This window comes from Rhinolophus ferrumequinum, chromosome 15 (assembly GCF_004115265.2).
Source record: "Rhinolophus ferrumequinum isolate MPI-CBG mRhiFer1 chromosome 15, mRhiFer1_v1.p, whole genome shotgun sequence".
Taxonomy (NCBI): domain Eukaryota; kingdom Metazoa; phylum Chordata; class Mammalia; order Chiroptera; family Rhinolophidae; genus Rhinolophus; species Rhinolophus ferrumequinum.
In genome coordinates, this window is record NC_046298.1 from 47,376,378 (window position 1) to 47,393,476 (window position 17,099).

General features: G+C 52.3%; 1 protein-coding gene across 1 annotated transcript; it reads left to right on the forward strand.

Annotated features, from left to right (window-relative positions):
* Positions 1–231: 231 nt before the first annotated feature.
* On the forward strand, positions 232–16,436 carry CACNG8 (calcium voltage-gated channel auxiliary subunit gamma 8; the record flags this gene model as incomplete). Its single annotated transcript, XM_033129288.1, has 4 exons — positions 232–676; positions 8,611–8,694; positions 9,620–9,760; positions 10,964–16,436. Coding segments are annotated over 4 exons (1,404 nt in total), but the record flags the coding sequence as incomplete, so codon positions are not given.
* Between the last annotated feature and the right edge of the window lie 663 nt (positions 16,437–17,099).

Below are 17,099 nucleotides of genomic sequence, written 5' to 3' on the forward strand. Positions count from 1 at the left end.
GCTATTTCTGGGGTTAGTGGAGTCAGTGGGAAGATTTCCTGGGCAGAGGGAGATTTTTCACAGAAAGGGAGGCAGTGGGAAGCATAGTGGAAGTAGTCTGTTCAACCAAGGAAATAGTGGGGTTCTTTTTGGAGTGGGGGGCCTAGGGAGGCTGGCGAAGGTACTGGTGCCTCCTGGTCTAACCCTTTCTGTTGCTGCCTGCCCTCCACCAGCTGGTGACCATGGCTGCCCTCTGACCCCTCCCGGCCGAGCCTCGTCCTCGCCTCCCCCTCCCCAGCCCCACTGGGCCCAGGCCCCCCTACTTCTGCCTGCGCTGTGACCCCCCCAACCGCCGGCACGGCCCCGCCCCCGCTGCCCCGGTGGTGGCCCACGGCCCCCCGGCTGCCCGTGGTCAAACTGGAGTCGCTGAAGCGCTGGAACGAAGAGAGGGGCCTGTGGTGTGAGAAAGGGGTGCAGGTGCTGCTGACAACCGTGGGAGCCTTCGCCGCCTTCGGCCTCATGACCATTGCCATCAGCACCGACTACTGGCTGTACACGCGCGCTCTCATCTGCAACACCACCAATCTGACGGCCCCCGACGACGGGCCGCCCCACCGAGGGGGCGGCGGCTCCTCGGAGAAGAAGGACCCCGGCGGCCTCACCCATTCGGGCCTTTGGAGGATCTGCTGCCTGGAAGGTAGGTGGGGGCCCGCTGTGCCCCTCCATTGAGCCCCTCCCCCGCCTCTCCTGAATCTCCCCAGTGGTCCCTATGGGTGGCCCTGCTTCTCCTGCTGCTCCCCACTCAGGCTCCCCGGTAACCCTTCTCCATCCTTTCAACCCCCTGCATCCTGGCCTTCGTCTGAGTCCCCCCTAGGTGAACCCCATTCAGGCCTCCCCCCGTGTCTGCACTCGCTGCCTCGGCCCCTCTGAACCCCCTTATCTTCTTTCCTTCATTAGTGTTTCTGGTCCCCTCTCACCTTGCTCACTTGGGTTCTCTCTGCCCCTATGCCTGCACTCCTCTCCTCCGGGCCCTGTGCTTCTCCCGGCTGCCCTCCCACCACTTTTCTTGACCTCCCTCCTCTAAGACGGCCCCCCTCCCCTGCTTCCTGCCCCACTGCATCTTCCCTCTCCCACATCCTACCCCAGAGCTCTGAGTGCCCCCATTCGCAGCCCCTTCCCCATCTCCTCCAACCCTCTGCCTCGCTTTGGAGGCCTCTCCCCCGCGTCAGGCCCTGCTCGCCGTACCTCACCGCCCTCTCCTCTTTTCTTGCCTGACGCTGTACCTTCTGGTCTTGCCTGCCGCTGCCCGTCAGGACTTCTTCCAACTCCCACCCTGCTCCTTATCCCCCCTCGGCTTCCCGATGGCTGTTTCACCTTTCCTCCATTCCAGCCTTCCTTCTTCTCTTCCTCCTTCCAGACCTCCTTGCTCTTTGGTCCCACTGCCTTTTCTAACCTCCATCTCTGTTCCCCCCCCCCCCCCCCCCCCCCCCCCCCCCCCCGTCCTACTCTCCCTGTCACAGCCTCTGTCCTGCTAGATCCCTCTGCATCTGTCCCCTGGGTGACTGCTATCTTTTCACTCCTGTGGACTTCCTCAGAGCCCGTCTACAATACTGAGTGGGACTAGCCAGTCCCGAAACTCCCCCTTGGGCCCCAAAAGGACTGATATCCCTCCACTTCTCCTTTTCGCCCCTCTTTTTTCCATCCTCTCCTCCTGTGTTTTGCTGAGAGCACTTCTGATGAGCGGGGAATGTTATTATCTCATTAAATCCTGTGAGCTGGGTGTCGCTCTCCTGTTAGGGATGAGGAAACTGAGGCTCAGAAAGGTTAAGCCAACTTGCCCAAGGTCACCCAGCTGTGGAAGGGGCAGAGCCAAGAGAACTCAGGTGTGATGGAAGGGACTTGCAGATATGCTTTGGTTGGCATGTGGAGTGTTTCAAACTGAAACCCAAATCTGAATCAGTTGCCAACATTTAAAAATAGGGAGATTTCACATTGAAAATCGATTTCCGGCTTCTTTTGAACTAATGGAAGTACTGACAGCACAGGGCCTGCATTCTGCAGCGGCCACGATGGTCTGGATCTGAGTAGCAGCTGCTTCCTCAGATCACACATGGGGTTTCCATTTCCCCACAGCCGCCTTGGCTCCCTATTGCTTCACATTTTGACCACTTCTCTCGTTGTGTTACTTTTTGCCTCGGTGAGTATTTGACTTCAGGTTCCTTCACTGGACTGACCGAGCACCAGGCACAGAGCCAAGTGGGCTGGCTTTCATCCTTCAATCCCTAGGGCAGCATAGGGCATAGAGTAAGAATGCCATTCATTCATTCATTCATTCATTCATTCATTCATTCATTCAACAACCAATATTTATTAAGTGTATACTATGTGCCAGGAACTATTCTTGATTCTGGGACTACAGCAGTGAAAAAAAAAAAGGCAGACAAAAAAAAAATCCCTGTTTTTATATGTCATATTCTAGAGAGAGGAACAGATAATAAGAGAAATAATTAATAAAACATTTAGGGTGTTAGATAGAACTAAGTGCCAAGGAGGAAAAAGAGCTAAAGAGGAGATGTGGAAGTGTGTGAAATTGTGGTGAAGGAGGCTTGGCAGTGACGTGAGTGGAGGTCTGCAGGAAGTGAGACATGGGGCCATATAGCTGCCTGCAGGAGCAGGCTTCAGGCTATAGAAAGAGCCAGAGCAAAGGCTCTGAGGTAAGACCACGGGGAGGCTGAGTGGCTGGGCAGGGTGCGTTAGGGGGACCAGGTAGGAGGGCCCTGATCTCATATGTCCTTCTAGGTTCAGCAGGGTCTTTTGCTTTCTGCATCGCAGCTTCTCAAGCAGAGGCGTGATGTGAGCTGACTTAAATTTTAACAGGATGGCTGTTGCTGCTGTGTTGGGAAATTAAGGGGAAGGCAAGAGGGAAAGCAGGAGGGGGCTTGTCTGGGGTTCGAGTGGTGGAGTTTGAGAAGGTGGTTTGAATTCAGACCAGGTTTCAAAGCAACAGCAGGCAGGAGCTGCTGGTGGGGCAGTTAGGGGGTATGAGAGAGAAGAGCTGGGGCATCTCTAAAGCAGCGTTTCTCAACCTCGCAGTGGTGGGCATTCTGGGATGGTCTTTGCGTGTTGTGGGGGGCTGTCCTGGGTATTGTAGGGTATTTAGCAGCATCCTGCCTCTACCTTCCAAATGTGAGTAGCACCTCCCAGTTGTGACAACTGTCTCTAGACTAGGAATACAATTACCTGTAGTTGGGAATCACTTCTCTAAGACAGCGAGCCTTGAGCGCTTGAGAATGGGGCCTGGGGGCGTTCATAAGATGGCACAGCAGGTATTCCATTTTCTTTATTTTTGTTTCTCTCATCTGATTTAGGAGAAGGAGGGCTATCCTGAGCTCAGTTTTGGAAGTGTTGAGTTTAAAATGCCTATTATAGATACCATCACCTAGGACAGCGGTGAGCAAGGTAAAGGGCCTGTAATGTGCCATACAGTCAATAGTTTAGGCTTTGTGCAGCATACAGGCTGTCAGGACCGTGACCGAAAGCAACCAGAGATGGCATGTGAGTGAATGACCATGGCTGTGTTCCACTTACAGACACTGACATTTGAGTTTTATTTTCACTTGCCACAAAATAGTCTCTTGATATTTTTTCAATCATTAAAAAAATGTAAAGCCCACTTTTCACTGGGTTTGGCCCATGGGCCGCAGTTTGCAGACCCTTGATCTAGGCTGTCAGCAATATGATATGAGGCCAGAGTTCAGGGGACAGTCTTGGCTAGATACAAACTGGGGGTCTGGCATATGAATGGATGAGAACGAGAAGAGACAGCAAAAAATTAGTTGAAGGGCTGCAACCTGAGCTAGTCCACTATTAAAAGACAATCAAAGAGATGAGAAGCCAGCAGAAAGAGGTGAGAAAGGAGTGGCCACAGAGGTTTGGGTGAAATGAGGAAGAGGGTGTCCCAGAAGGCAAAGGAAGTGTCATAAGGAGGGGGTGCATACAGGCTGACTTTCTTGTTACCATAATTGTCATTCATTTGTCACTGAATGCTCACAAGAGCCCTGTGCAGTACGTACTATTAAATCCCCATGTGCTAGAAATGGAAGCTGAGGTTCAGAGAAGCGAAACGACTTTCCCAAGGTCACACAGCTAATGCACAGTAGAGTCTAGATTTGAATCCGGGCCTGTTTTGTTTCCTAGGAGAACAAAGCAACATATCCACCAACCTCCAGCCCATCGGGGATCCAGGAGTGTAGAACTTGGTCCCATTGAGCCAGTTCCTCCTGAAGGCACTGTGTCCCCCGGAATTCTTGGGGTCCAGCCCCATCTCTGACAGGCTCAGGAAAATGCAGTGATCGGGTTTATCTCCTGTCTGCTACACACAGCATGGTGACCTTGAGCCATGTATTTCACGTTTCTGTGCCTTATTTCCATCTTTGGTGAAATGGGGATTAGAACAGCCCCTAACCACAGGGTTATGGAGGGGGTCAATTAGTTAGTATGTGTAAAGCATTTAAAAGGCTAGCAGGCACAGTGTAAGGGCTAGGTAATGCAGTTTATAATGTGTTGTTCTTATTATTATTCGGAATCCAGATGACTAAGCCCCGAGTCCCTGCTCCTTGATAATCCAGAAGTCCCAGGGTCTTGTCTGCATGTCCCAACAGAAACATCACACAGACGGCATACATGATTTAAATTTTTCTAGTAGTCACGTTAAAACAAGTAAACAGGAAAAAGTAAATGAATATCATTTATACCATATAATACACTCATATAAAGGTTAGCAATATATTTTATTTAACCAAGCAGAGCTAAAATCTTATCATTTTAACATGTAATCAATATAAAACGTTATTAATGAAATATGCAATTTTTTTCATACTAAGTCTAAAATCAGTGAGTAATTTACACTCACAGCTCATCTCAATTGCCAAGTTTCAAGTGCCCAAGAGCCACCCGGGGCTGGTGGCATCTGTATGGATCTGACCCCTCCCCAGGAATCTCAGCTACAATCCCAGGTCCTTACTCATTACACAACAACCGGGACCCAGAGCCCATTTATTCAAGCCGACTATACAGAGCTCCTGTGCTCAGCACTTTGCATGCCTTATTATCTCGTGGAGTTATCCCACTCTTAACTGTACCAGGGGAAGGTATTATTATCTCTCGTGTTTGTCAGAGCAAGAAGCTAATGGCCAGAAAGGGGTAGGGAGACAGCCACATAGTCACCCAACATGTAAGGGGCAGAGCCTGCTGGAACCCTCTTCTTCACGTGTCCTTAATGCAGCCCATTCTGCCTTCACTCCAGTCTACCCAGGTCTGTGTGAGGCAGGCTCCCGGAAACACTTGGGGACACCTCACTGCCATCGCCACACATGGAAAGTCCCAGCTCAATCAAGTCATATAACACACAGAGGATGCCCCCTAACCCCTGAGTGTCCTTCACTTGACGGTGTGTTTCACTGAACTCTTTTCAAACACTATAAGGTCATGAGGACACGGAGGCTCAGGGTAGCCCTGGCATGTGAGTCCAGAGTCCGTCCTTGTAGCCACCAAAGCCAACACGCTTCACCTCGGAAGCCCAGCTACCCTTGCTTCCCCATGCCTTACCGTCTGCATGGGTCTCAGCAGCTTCTTTCACCCCATGCCTCAGTTTCCTCTCCTGTAAAGCAGGGGACCTGTTGTTGCTTTGGGCCCCTAGGGTTTGTCATAAGTATTAAGTGCGTTAATACCTGTCAACTGCTTGGAGCAGTGCCTGGTGTGTGGTTAGCCCTCAGGAAGTACTAGTTATCATTCCTGCTGTAACCACTGATCTGCTGACAGAGTCTGCATGCTGTGTACTCTCCGTGCTTACTCTCATTTAATTATCACTAATGTTGTGAGAGAAGTATTGGATCCCATTCAGGAAAGGAGAGGACTTGAACCCTCAATCTTACCTACACACCATACTGGATGTGCTGATGGGTAAGAGTTTGTACTTGAGAGGTGTATATTCGTTCATTCATTCTTTCTTTCTTTTTAAAAAATTGTGATAAAATGCACATAACATAAAATTTATCATTTGAACTATTTTTAAGTGTACAGTTTAGTGCTGTTATTTACATTGTTGTGCAACCATCACCACCATCCATCTCCAGATCTCTTCTTATCTTGCAAAACTGAAACTCTGTCTCCATTAAACAATAATTCCCCATTTCCTCTCCTTCCAGCTCCTGGCAACCACCATTCTACTTTCTGTCTCTGTGACTTTTCTCCTGTAGGTATGTCATAGGAGTGGAATCATGCAGTATTTGTGTTTTTGTGACTGGCTTATTGCACTGAACATAATGTCCTCAAGTGTCATCCATGTTGTAGCACGTGTCAGAATTTCCTTCTTTTTTACAGCTGGATACTATTCCATTGAGTGTATAGACCACATTTTGTTTATTCACTCATCCATTGATGGACACTTGGGTTGCTTTTGGCCATTGTGAATAATGCTGCTATGAAAATGGGTGTACAAATATTTCTTAGAGAACCTGCTTTCAATTATTTTGAGTATATACCCCAAAGTGGAAATGCTGGATCATATAGTAATCCTGTTTTTAATTTTTTGAGGCACTTCCATACTATTTTCCATAATGACTGCACCACTTTACATGCCCACCAACAGTGCACAAGGGTCCCAATTTCTCCATATCCTCGTCAACACTTATTTAATTAATTAATTAGCTAATTAATTAATTAATTTTTATAGTAGCCATCCTAATGGGTATGAGGTGGTATCTCATTGTGATTTTGGTCTGCATTTCCCTCACTATTAGTGATGTTGAGCATTTTTTCACGTGCTTGTTGGCCCATTCAATCATTCTTTCATAAAAATATTTATTAAGCACTTATACACTAGGCATTGTTCTAGAGGCTGGGAACACACTGGTGAACAGCACATATGCTTACATCCAAGTAGGGCAAACTGCTATGTTTGAATCTGCTTCTACCATCCATCAGCTGTGAATTGAACCCTTTCTGTGCCTCTGTTTCCTCATCTGGACAATGGGCATGTTGACTGAACGACTGAGCACTTAGTTGTGATCCAGGCAAAGTGCTAAATCTCTTTACCTGGATTCAATCCTCACATCAACCCCATGAGGTAGGTCTTATTATTCCCTTTCTCTATGTGAAGCAAGTTGTCCTAAGTAATGCCAACAAGGTTACAGAATAAGGATGTGGTGGAGCCGGGCTTCATTATCAAGCAGTGGGACTCCGATTCCCAATGTTTGGCCTCTGCACGACGCCAATAACATTATCTATTTCATGGGACTCTGGGGAGCTCCTAGGAAGCACTTAACAATGTTAGCTCTTAGCGGAATTACTCACTGCCTTATATTCCTTCTTCCTAATCCTTGTGTTTATCCTCACTCCTTTCCCTGTCATGTTCTGCTTCTAATCTCCCTTTCTGCTATCCTTATACTCATTCATTCGTTCATTGGTTCATTCGTTCATTCATTCATTCATTCACTCGACAGCCATTTCTTGAGGCCTTCTTTCTACCTGGCAATTCTAGAGACACACAGAGGAATCAGCCTCCACGCCCCCACCCTTGCAGAAACTCTCAGCTTGCTAAGAAGAAACTCATAAATCAACTGGATACATGCCAAAAAGGGGGTAGCACAGGGAGCTGCTGCACCCCAGAGGGGGAACCTGACCCAACTTCAGTGGGAGGATTGAGTGTGTGCGCATGCGTCAGTGCAGGGACTGCTTCCCGGAGGTCCTCCGTGAGCTGTCCACTTGTAGGGTGTTTGATCAAGGAAGGATGTGAGTGGAATGTTCCACACCTGGGCAAAGGCATGGAGGTGGGAAGGAGCTTGGAGAAGAAAGGAAAAGAGATGTATTTATATTTATGCTTATTTATATAGCAATCTCCAGCTATATGCTAGAACACGAACTGTCCTCAAAGATGAGATAATAAATTCCCAAAGGGTGTGAGGTCCGGATCTGAGGATAGGATTCTGAGGTGGTGGAAGAGGGTGAGACTGAATGCCTACAGGCATTCCCCTTCACGTGCCTCTGCTTGCTCCAACCATTCCATTTCCTTCCAGCCGATTCCTGGTAAGACACTGGGAATCCCATTCCTTATACACAGGACTGAAGAGAACTACAGCTCCCATGACCCACTGTGGTCGCTCACCCCCCCCATTCAGTAGGACTCAAGACTTCATAGGGCCTCATGGGAAATGTAGTCCTCGCCCTCTGCAGCCGCCTTCCTTTTCCCACGCATTTTCAGACTCGTCAACAAGTTCAGAGTTAGAAGGGCGCCTTGACATTGCTGAAACCAATGTCTTTCTTACACAGGGAAAAACAAAGCCAGAGAGGTTGTGCGTCCTAGTCCAGGTTTTCAGGGAAAAATCCTGGTGGCCTTTTAGTGAGTGTTGGAGGATTTTTTTTTTTCTTTTTCTGTGTTTTCTTTTTAAGTCGTGGGGCAACTAAGGCCAGAGAGGTTGAAAGTTTGTCCCAGATGCCCAGACAGGCTCAGGAGCCAGGACTTCCTGTCTCCCAATCAGTCCGGAGAGATAAGGGATTTATGGAAGGGGAGGGTCTTCTCTCACGGGGATTCCCCCAACTCTTAAGACCCGCATCACCCCTACCCCGCTTCAGGGTTGAAAAGAGGCGTCTGCGTGAAGATCAACCATTTCCCGGAGGACACGGACTACGACCATGACAGCGCGGAGTATCTGCTCCGTACGTGGGGTCCGGGACTGCGGGGGTGAGGGCGGGGACGGGAGAGGGGCCGGTCACTTAGATCGACACGCAGAGATGAATGTGCTAGCCAATCCAAATCCAGACACTGAGATCCTTAGGTCCAGGGTTGACACGGTAGTCCTTCTCCCGCCCCCTCCTCTCACCTTGGGGCGGGTTGACGGGGGATCCCGAGAGCTGGTTGGCCGCCGTGCTGTCCGGGGCACCGGCGGCAACTCAGCGCTGTGACTGGTTGTCGCTCTCTGGGCTGGGATTGGCCGTTTATCTCTGGGCTGTGAGGCAATCTGCGGCGCCGACTGGCCACTCTCAGGAGCGGGCTGGGGAAGCATGTGATGCGATTGGTAGCTACCCCGAGAACGCGGCAATTCCTGAATTATGATTGGCTGGGGCCTCAGCCAGACTCAGAAATCATAAAATCTGTTTGCCTGGGGTTTGGGGGGTGGATAGAAAGGATTGCAGAGAGATAAAAGGAGCGAGAAAGGGAAACCCAGAGCTATAAATGAAGCCAGGCAGGAAAGGGGAGAGGGGAGAGAAATAAGAGATTTCATAGAGGGATCTGGAGAAAAGAAATACACAGAAAGGAAGTCAAGGAGTGTATGAGAAAGAAAAAGAAAGGGAGGGAGTGCACAGAGACAGAAGTTCAGAGAAAAAGAGGCAGAGTGATTTAGTGGTAAAAGAAATAAAATGCCAGGAAAGAGAAAAATAGACCAAGGAAGAAAGAAAAGGACAAAAAGAGAGAGGAAATCAGATCGAGAAATAGAGAAACTTTAAGAAGGAGAGCGAATGAAGCCAAAAATAACTAGAACATAGGAAGGGAACTAGGTAGGGACCAGTGGAGAAGACGCGCAGGCGGCTGCGTCTTACCACCCTGGACTCCCCACCCTCTCCTCTTCTTTCTCCCTGGCAGGAGTTGTCCGGGCCTCCAGCATCTTCCCCATCCTCAGCGCCATCCTGCTGCTGCTCGGGGGCGTGTGTGTGGCAGCCTCCCGGGTCTACAAGTCCAAGAGGAACATCATTCTGGGCGCAGGGATCCTGTTCGTGGCAGCAGGTGAGAGGCAGAGGGAGGGGGCGGCCCACATGCGAAGCCACGCGTGTCTGTGAGTGTGTGTGTGTGTGTGTGTGTGCCCGCGCGCGCCGTAAAGCCACCTTGCCCCGGGAGCCTCCTGGGGCCCGGAGCCTGCCTAGGCTCTTCCCAAGCTCCATCGTCACCCTCTGGAGAAGGTAGGTGTCGTCTTTGCGCCGTTTTGGGGCGAGTGAACCCAGCAAAGAAAGGTGTCTAGTGCGTAATCCGGGATGCGAGGAGATTAGGTTCCAAAGCCCGCGGTTCTGATGACGTAAGGGGAGGAACTTGGGAGATGGGATGGGACCTTTAGACAGAATTGGGGTCTTGAAGATAGAGGGGCAGAGCTGGGCATTGCAGAGGGAGAAAGTAATTTGGAAGAAGATGTAGAGGAGCCTGCTTTACGGGGCGGACCTTGTGGATCCCGGTGGATCCAAGAAGTGGGGCTGGTCCAGGGAAACCATCCAGACCAACTCCGAGTGAGGCATGTCATTAAGGGTAAGACCCCCGTAATACCCAAAATGAGAAGTGCTGGAGATTCCAGGGGGCAGAACTTTTTTGAAGAAGTGGAACCCAGAGAAGTGGGCGGATTTAGCGTAAAGAGCGGGGGGGGGGGGGGGGGGGGGGGGGTGCGTTGGGGATGGGTGAACATATGCAGGGAGCGGGGTTAGCTAAACAGGGGGATGGAGCTTACCCTATCTGAGGACAGGGCCTAGACCATCTGGGGCGGTACCTGTACCAGCTGAGGAGGAGTTTAGACCATCAAGGGCATGGAGCTTGGGCCAGCCAGGGCAAGGACCACCCAGGGTGGAGTCTGGACCATTTGGGGCATGGCCGAGGCTACCTGGGGGCGGGGCCTAGGCCGTCTTGGGGCTGGACCTGGACCAACTGGGTTAGAGTTTAGACCACCTGGGATGGGAATGTGACCATCTGGACCATTAAGTGCGGGGCCTAGACCATCTGGGGGTGGGGCTTAAACCTGATGGGTTTAAGTCTGGACCATTTGGAGAGTGTCCCTAGCTACCTGGAGGCGGAAACTGGGCCAGCTAGAGAGGAGTTTATAACACTTGGGAGGGGGCTCGGACCATCCGGCGGGGCCTGTATTTTCGGGGCGCAGCTTAGGTCGGCGGAGGCGGGGCGCGTCCGGGTCGGGGATGGCGTCCAGGCTCCCGTCTGACCGTCCCCGCCTAGGCCTGAGCAACATCATCGGCGTGATCGTGTACATCTCTGCCAACGCGGGCGAGCCGGGCCCGAAGCGGGACGAGGAAAAGAAGAACCACTATTCGTACGGCTGGTCCTTCTACTTTGGCGGGCTGTCATTCATCCTGGCCGAGGTGATCGGCGTGCTGGCCGTCAACATTTACATCGAGCGCAGCCGCGAGGCACACTGCCAGTCTCGCTCGGACCTGCTCAAGGCCGGCGGGGGCGCGGGCGGCAGTGGCGGGAGCGGCCCCTCGGCCATCCTCCGTCTGCCCAGTTACCGCTTCCGCTACCGCCGCCGCTCCCGCTCTAGCTCCCGCTCCAGCGAGCCATCGCCGTCGCGGGACGCGTCTCCCGGCGGCGCCGGGGGTCCAGGCTTCGCATCCACGGACATCTCCATGTACACGCTCAGCCGCGACCCGTCCAAGGGCAGCGTGGCGGCGGGGCTGGCGGGGGCCGGCGGCGGGGCGTTCGGCGGCGCGGCTGGGGGCGCGAGCGGCGGGGCGGGCGCCGAGCGGGACCGCGGGGGGGCACCTGGCTTCCTCACGCTGCACAACGCCTTCCCCAAGGAGGCGGGCGGAGGCGTCACGGTCACTGTAACCGGGCCCCCAGCCGCGCCCGCACCTGCCCCACCAGCGCCCGCCGCGCCCGCCCCTGGGACCCTGGCCAAGGAGACCGCCGCCTCCAACACCAACACCCTCAACAGGAAAACCACGCCGGTGTAGGGGCGCGCCGGGGGCGCCGGGGGGCGTGGCCGGGGCGCGTGCGCGGGCGCGCGTGCAACGAGGCTGCCAGGGGTTGGAGGTGCCTCCCTCCTTCCCCGTGAGCGCGCTGGAGACTGTTTGGCCTTACCCCTGCGACCCCTCCCCATCCCCCGGAGGCGGGGAGGCCCCCCCACCCCCCCATCAGGGATCAGGGACCCCGATGGAGGGGTAAGGGGAGGGAAGGGAGGGGCCGTGTGAGGGAACGTCGTGTTTTATTTTTTTGTGGGGTTGGGGGGAGGGGGGAGGGCTGTGGTGTTTTTTGCAGTTTTGAGATGTTTTCTTTTTAATGTTTTGCTGTGTGCATGTGGGGGCGGGGCGGGGGGCGGGAGGGACTCCCAACCCAGCCCAACTCCTGGAGAGGGGCCCATAACTCACGAATATATAGTTATACCTACAAACTATATGCTCTATATCAAGAGACAGGTAAAGAGAAGGGGTGAGGAAAGGTGGAGTGACAAGGCATGGACGTGGACATTCATTTATTTTTTCATTCATTATTCCACAAGGGTTTACTATTTTCATTTATTACCGGCAATTTATTTGTGCACCTAAGTGCTAGACATTGTGCTGAATGTTGAATACACAGCGAGGAAGACAAACAGGGCCCCCAACGTCCTTATGGAGTTTACATCTCTTGTGCATTAGACAGACAATCGAAAACTGCACAACAGTAAGTTGCCGTTAGGATATATGAGAAATCCAAAGTGCTACAAAATGCTCCATCAGAGGGGCTTAACCCAGATTGAAAGGAAGGGATATTTTAGCTGACACTGAAAGGATGACAAGCTAGCCAAGTGAAGCTGGGGGGAAGTGTTTAGCCGGAGAACAGCATATGCAAAGGCCCTGGGGCAGGAGGAGCTTCCAGAGAAAGCCACCTAGTAGTGAGCCAGGTGCATCTGTAACAACGTGAGGCTGGAGACATGGGCAGGGCCAGACTGACTGGAGACTTCTAGGTTAGGTGTGGAGTTTAAACATTATTCTGAGGGCAGTGGGGAGCCATGAAATGAATGGCTTTCAGTAGGAGCACATTGTGAATGGTGTACAAAGGGGAAGCAGGAACTCAAGAGATGAGAGTTAGAGGCAGAGACATGCTGGAATTCAGCATCAAACAGGCACTGGTCCTTGAAGTTCACACTAGTGGGAGGAAGCAGATAATGGCACAAACACTGAAGCACAGGAATGGTGTCTGGCATGCAGGAAAGGTGCTGGGACTTACAGATTAGTGTTTCATTCATTCATTCAGCCATTCACTTGCTGACATTTTTGAGCTGCTAATGTACCAGGCAGCAGTGCACTAAAATCAGGATACCCTGAGGTGAAACAATGAAGCAGACCCGACAGGAGCCTTTAAACACCACAATCTAGGCAGGACTACCACGATGAGCACCTTCAACAGCAGAGTGACCAGCTGCCAGGAGTGGGCAGTACTCAGAAATTTCCCGGAGAATGTCAGGCCCAGCCTGGGTTTCAGAAGGAGTCTGCCAGATGATGAAGGGGTGAGGAAGGCTTTTGGGCAAAAGAACTACTCGGGCAAAGGCCTGGGGGAGTGAAACAGTGCAGGGCATGGGGGCGAGAGGTAAGCCCAGAGAAGCGGCTAGAAGCCAGAGTGTGAGGTGCTGGAGTTCCAGGCAGAGGGGTTGGGATGTCCTAAGGGTAGTGAGGAGACACGGGAGAGCTTTGAGCAGGCGAAGTGCAGAATCAGGTGGTGTTAAAAGGAGCCTCCTGGGATGAGACGGGTGCAGTGAGAGGAGGGCAGTTGAACTGGACAAGGGCTGTGGGGGTGGAGAGGAGTATGAGTTTGAAGGTCACTGAGGACACAGAAGGGCTGGTGCTTAGTGGGTGTTCCTTCATTGGCTCAGCAAATATTTCCTGAGGTCTCCCAGGTGCCAAGCCCCGTACTGCAAGATGCTGGGAGTGCAGAGATGATTCAGGTCCTGCCCGCCACGCAGGGGATCCTAGTCCCCTGGGAAGACAGATGGGACATAGAGGGAGTGGGCAGCAATGGCACCAGGCAATGTCAGGGAGAGATGCTGGGAAATGTGGGGCAAGGAATACAAATTAGCAAGACTGGAACTTGGTGTAGGGATGATCAATGGAGAGAAGGGGGACAGGAAGACGCAAGTTTGGTGGGAGATGGGGCTCTTTGGTGGAGGAGGGGGCAGAACTCGATAGGGGATAGTGGTTTCTAGGGTCCAAAGGCCAAAAAGCAAGAAAGAAGTAGAGGATGGGCAGAGGGAGAGAAATAGGAGCGGAGTTGGAGGAGGAGAGATGGAGAGAGGCTCGAGGGAGGGGAGATGGGGGAGGAAGGATGAGGGCAATAGAGACCCAAACTAGGTGAGTCAGTGAGAAAAAGAAAGGCGATTCAGAGAGGTGAGAAAAAAGGACAGGCGAGAGATTGATGCAAAGGTGCATGAAGAAGAGAGACATCTGAGATATAAAAATGCACAGAGATGGAGAGGTAAAACAACAGAGAAAGATCCAGAGATCTGCCTAGGAAGAAATATGAAGACTTAGAAGTGAGTATAATGCATAGGAATGACTCATTTCTTTGCTTGCTTGTTTTCAGTATTCAAGAAATAGTCATTGAGTGCCATCCTGTTCTAGACTCAGGCTAGGCCCAAGGCCTATGGTGAGCCGACGGTCAAGGTCCTGCTATCCTGGAACCCACAGGAGAGGCAAACAATTAGTAATAAGAGGATTTCAGTTTTGGGGAACTGCTTTAAAAACTAGGCAGGATGTAGTGACAAAGATCGTGCAGGGGCTTTGAGAAGACCTCCCTGCAGAGGTAACGTTTGAACAGAAACATGGGTTATGAAAAGGAAAAGGACAGGGCAAGCTTTCTGGCCACAGCAGGTAGCACAAATGCCCAGAGAAGTCCCCAGGTTGGCAAGGAGGCTCTGAAGTGGTTGGCAAGTTAACAAGCGTGAGCAAATCCACGTGAGGTCAGAAGCGCAGGCTGGTACCAGGCCAATCATGTAGGGCCTTGTAGTCCTGGGAAGAAGCTTGAATTTTATTCTAGACTCCATAGGATGAGCACAGGCATAGAATGATTATATTTTTATTTAAACAAACAAACAAAATAATAGAGCCAAGTTGTGCTGAGAATAGATTTAGGAGTGAAAGTGGCTGTAAGGAGTTAGGGCTGTGAACTTAGTCCATTTCAGGCCGATGGTGGCCTGGACACACATGGAGTCAGGTTGGAGAGCAACGGAAGAAGGGGGCACAGGATTTTGGAAGCAGAGCTTATAGTGGAGGCGAACTGGATGTAGCAGGACAAGGAAAGAGAAACCAAAGTGAGGGAAAGAGGAACTCTTAATTGGGCAGGTGCCTCTTAAGTGGATGCTGCTGGGTACCCCCAGAAAGGGGGCCCCCAGGAAGGAGTCAGGATATAGGTGGAAGAATTGGGTGTCCTCTTCTGGACATGGGTCTAAAAGAGATGACTGTGGGAAACCCAAGTGGGGTATCAGGTAGCCAGTTGGTAATGTGAGACTACAGCTGGGGGGAGAGGTCATGGCTAGAAATACAAGTTTTGGAAACATCAGCATATAGGAGATGTTTAAAGCTGCGGGACTGGATGAGGTGACCTAGGAGATGAGTGTGGATGGAGAGGTGACCCCGGCCGAGCCTGGGGGCATGTGCATCAGGGCAGAAGGGGAACATGAGGTCGCCCGAGACCAGGAGGAAGGTTGGGAAAGCAAAGTGACTGTTGGTTTGATACCATGACCTTGATATGAGGTCATTGCAGTGCAGTGGTGGGGACTGGGGCTCTGCGTGAGTGGAAAGAGAAAGAAAGAGGGAGGGAAAGGAGATTAGACCATCCTGGTATGCGACAAGAACCTCCACACGAAAGAAAGTTTGTACCCTTTCTGTGAAAGGAGAGACAGGGAGATGGTGGACAGAACTGAAATGAGAGTTGTTACAACAGGCATACTGAGAAAGATGGGGAGACCCAGGGCTGGGAGGGGCATAGATTCCGGGTGGGGAGAGCAGGTGGACCATCCCCAGGGCTGCTCTGCCAGCTACCAGCACCAAGCTCACTCAGAATCCCTCTCTGGAGCCTGTCAAGGCCTGGGAAGATCCAGTGAAGTGAAATGAAGAACAGGTTTCACCCATTCATTTAAGAAATTTCCCAAGGCCTTCCAGCTGACCAAGCCCTGCCTCTCAGAGTTGCCTGAGTCGGGAGACAGGTAGGGCGGCCAGTTAGAATGTAGAGGGAGGTGACATCTGATGTGGGCACCTTCCCAAGCTTGGGAGGGGATGTGTGTGCGTGTGTCAACAGCTCACTTCATCTATTCATTCATTTGCCCATACATTCATTCATCTAACACACATTTCCTAAGGCTTCCTGTGTGGTCCTGGGCTGGGTGGTGCTGAGGATGAGGAGACAAGTTCCTTCGCACCAGGGCCCTGCCCGAGGCTGGAGAGAGCCGACAGACACTCCCAGTGACATCCAGGGTGCTGTGTGCTCCATTGGAAGTGCCACAGGGGACACCAGCCCCACTGGAGCAGCCAACCATGGGCGAAGGAGTTGGTGAAAGGTGGGACCCACCTGGGCCTTGGGCACAAGGGCTGTGTGTGGGGGTGAAGGGTTGAAGACCAGGAGAGACAGGGATTCCACACAGCTGTTCTGTCCCTGCCCCTGGGGGAGTGAAACTGGATGGAAGGTCCTCTGGGGTGCCCCGGTCTAATAAACTCAATGAAGAGGACTGTGGCTCTGATTCCTGTGCCTCTGACACCCAGCCTCTCCCAAGGCCTGCCCTTTCTACCTCCTGGGGAGCTGAGGACTCCAGCATCATAGTCTCTCATTCTACCTTCAAGACCCAGGGATCTGGGCCCCAGCCTCCTCCCTCAGACCAAGGAGTCCAGGCCCCCAGCCCCTACTCCCTCAGACCCAGGTATCCAGGCCCGCAGCTCTCCCTCCCCCAAACCCGAGAGTCCAGGCCCCCACTCCCTCCAGCCTGTGACCCAGAAGCCCAAGTCCCTGGGCTCCTTTCTCAGACAACAGAGCCCCAGACCTTCCTTCAGGGCCCCAGAGACCGAGCTCCCATTCCCCTTTTGATCCAGAATTCTAAGTCTGCAATCTCCCTCCCCCCAGTACTCAGGAGTTGACGTCCCCAGGTGTTTTCTCTTTCAGGGACCCTAGACTCCGGGCCCCAGCCTTTCCTCCCTCAAAGGAATTCTGGTTCCCAACTGGGCCTGCTCGAGACCAAAAATCTTGGCTCCCTGCCCTGCTCCTTCTCTCGCCACCTGGGAGATCGGACCCTCAGTTCTGGTGCTTGCCCCTTAAGGAAATAAACGTCCCTTCACGCTCCAGCCGGGTCAGGACCGGGGCCCCAGCCCCTCCCCGCCCCTTGTCCCTTAAA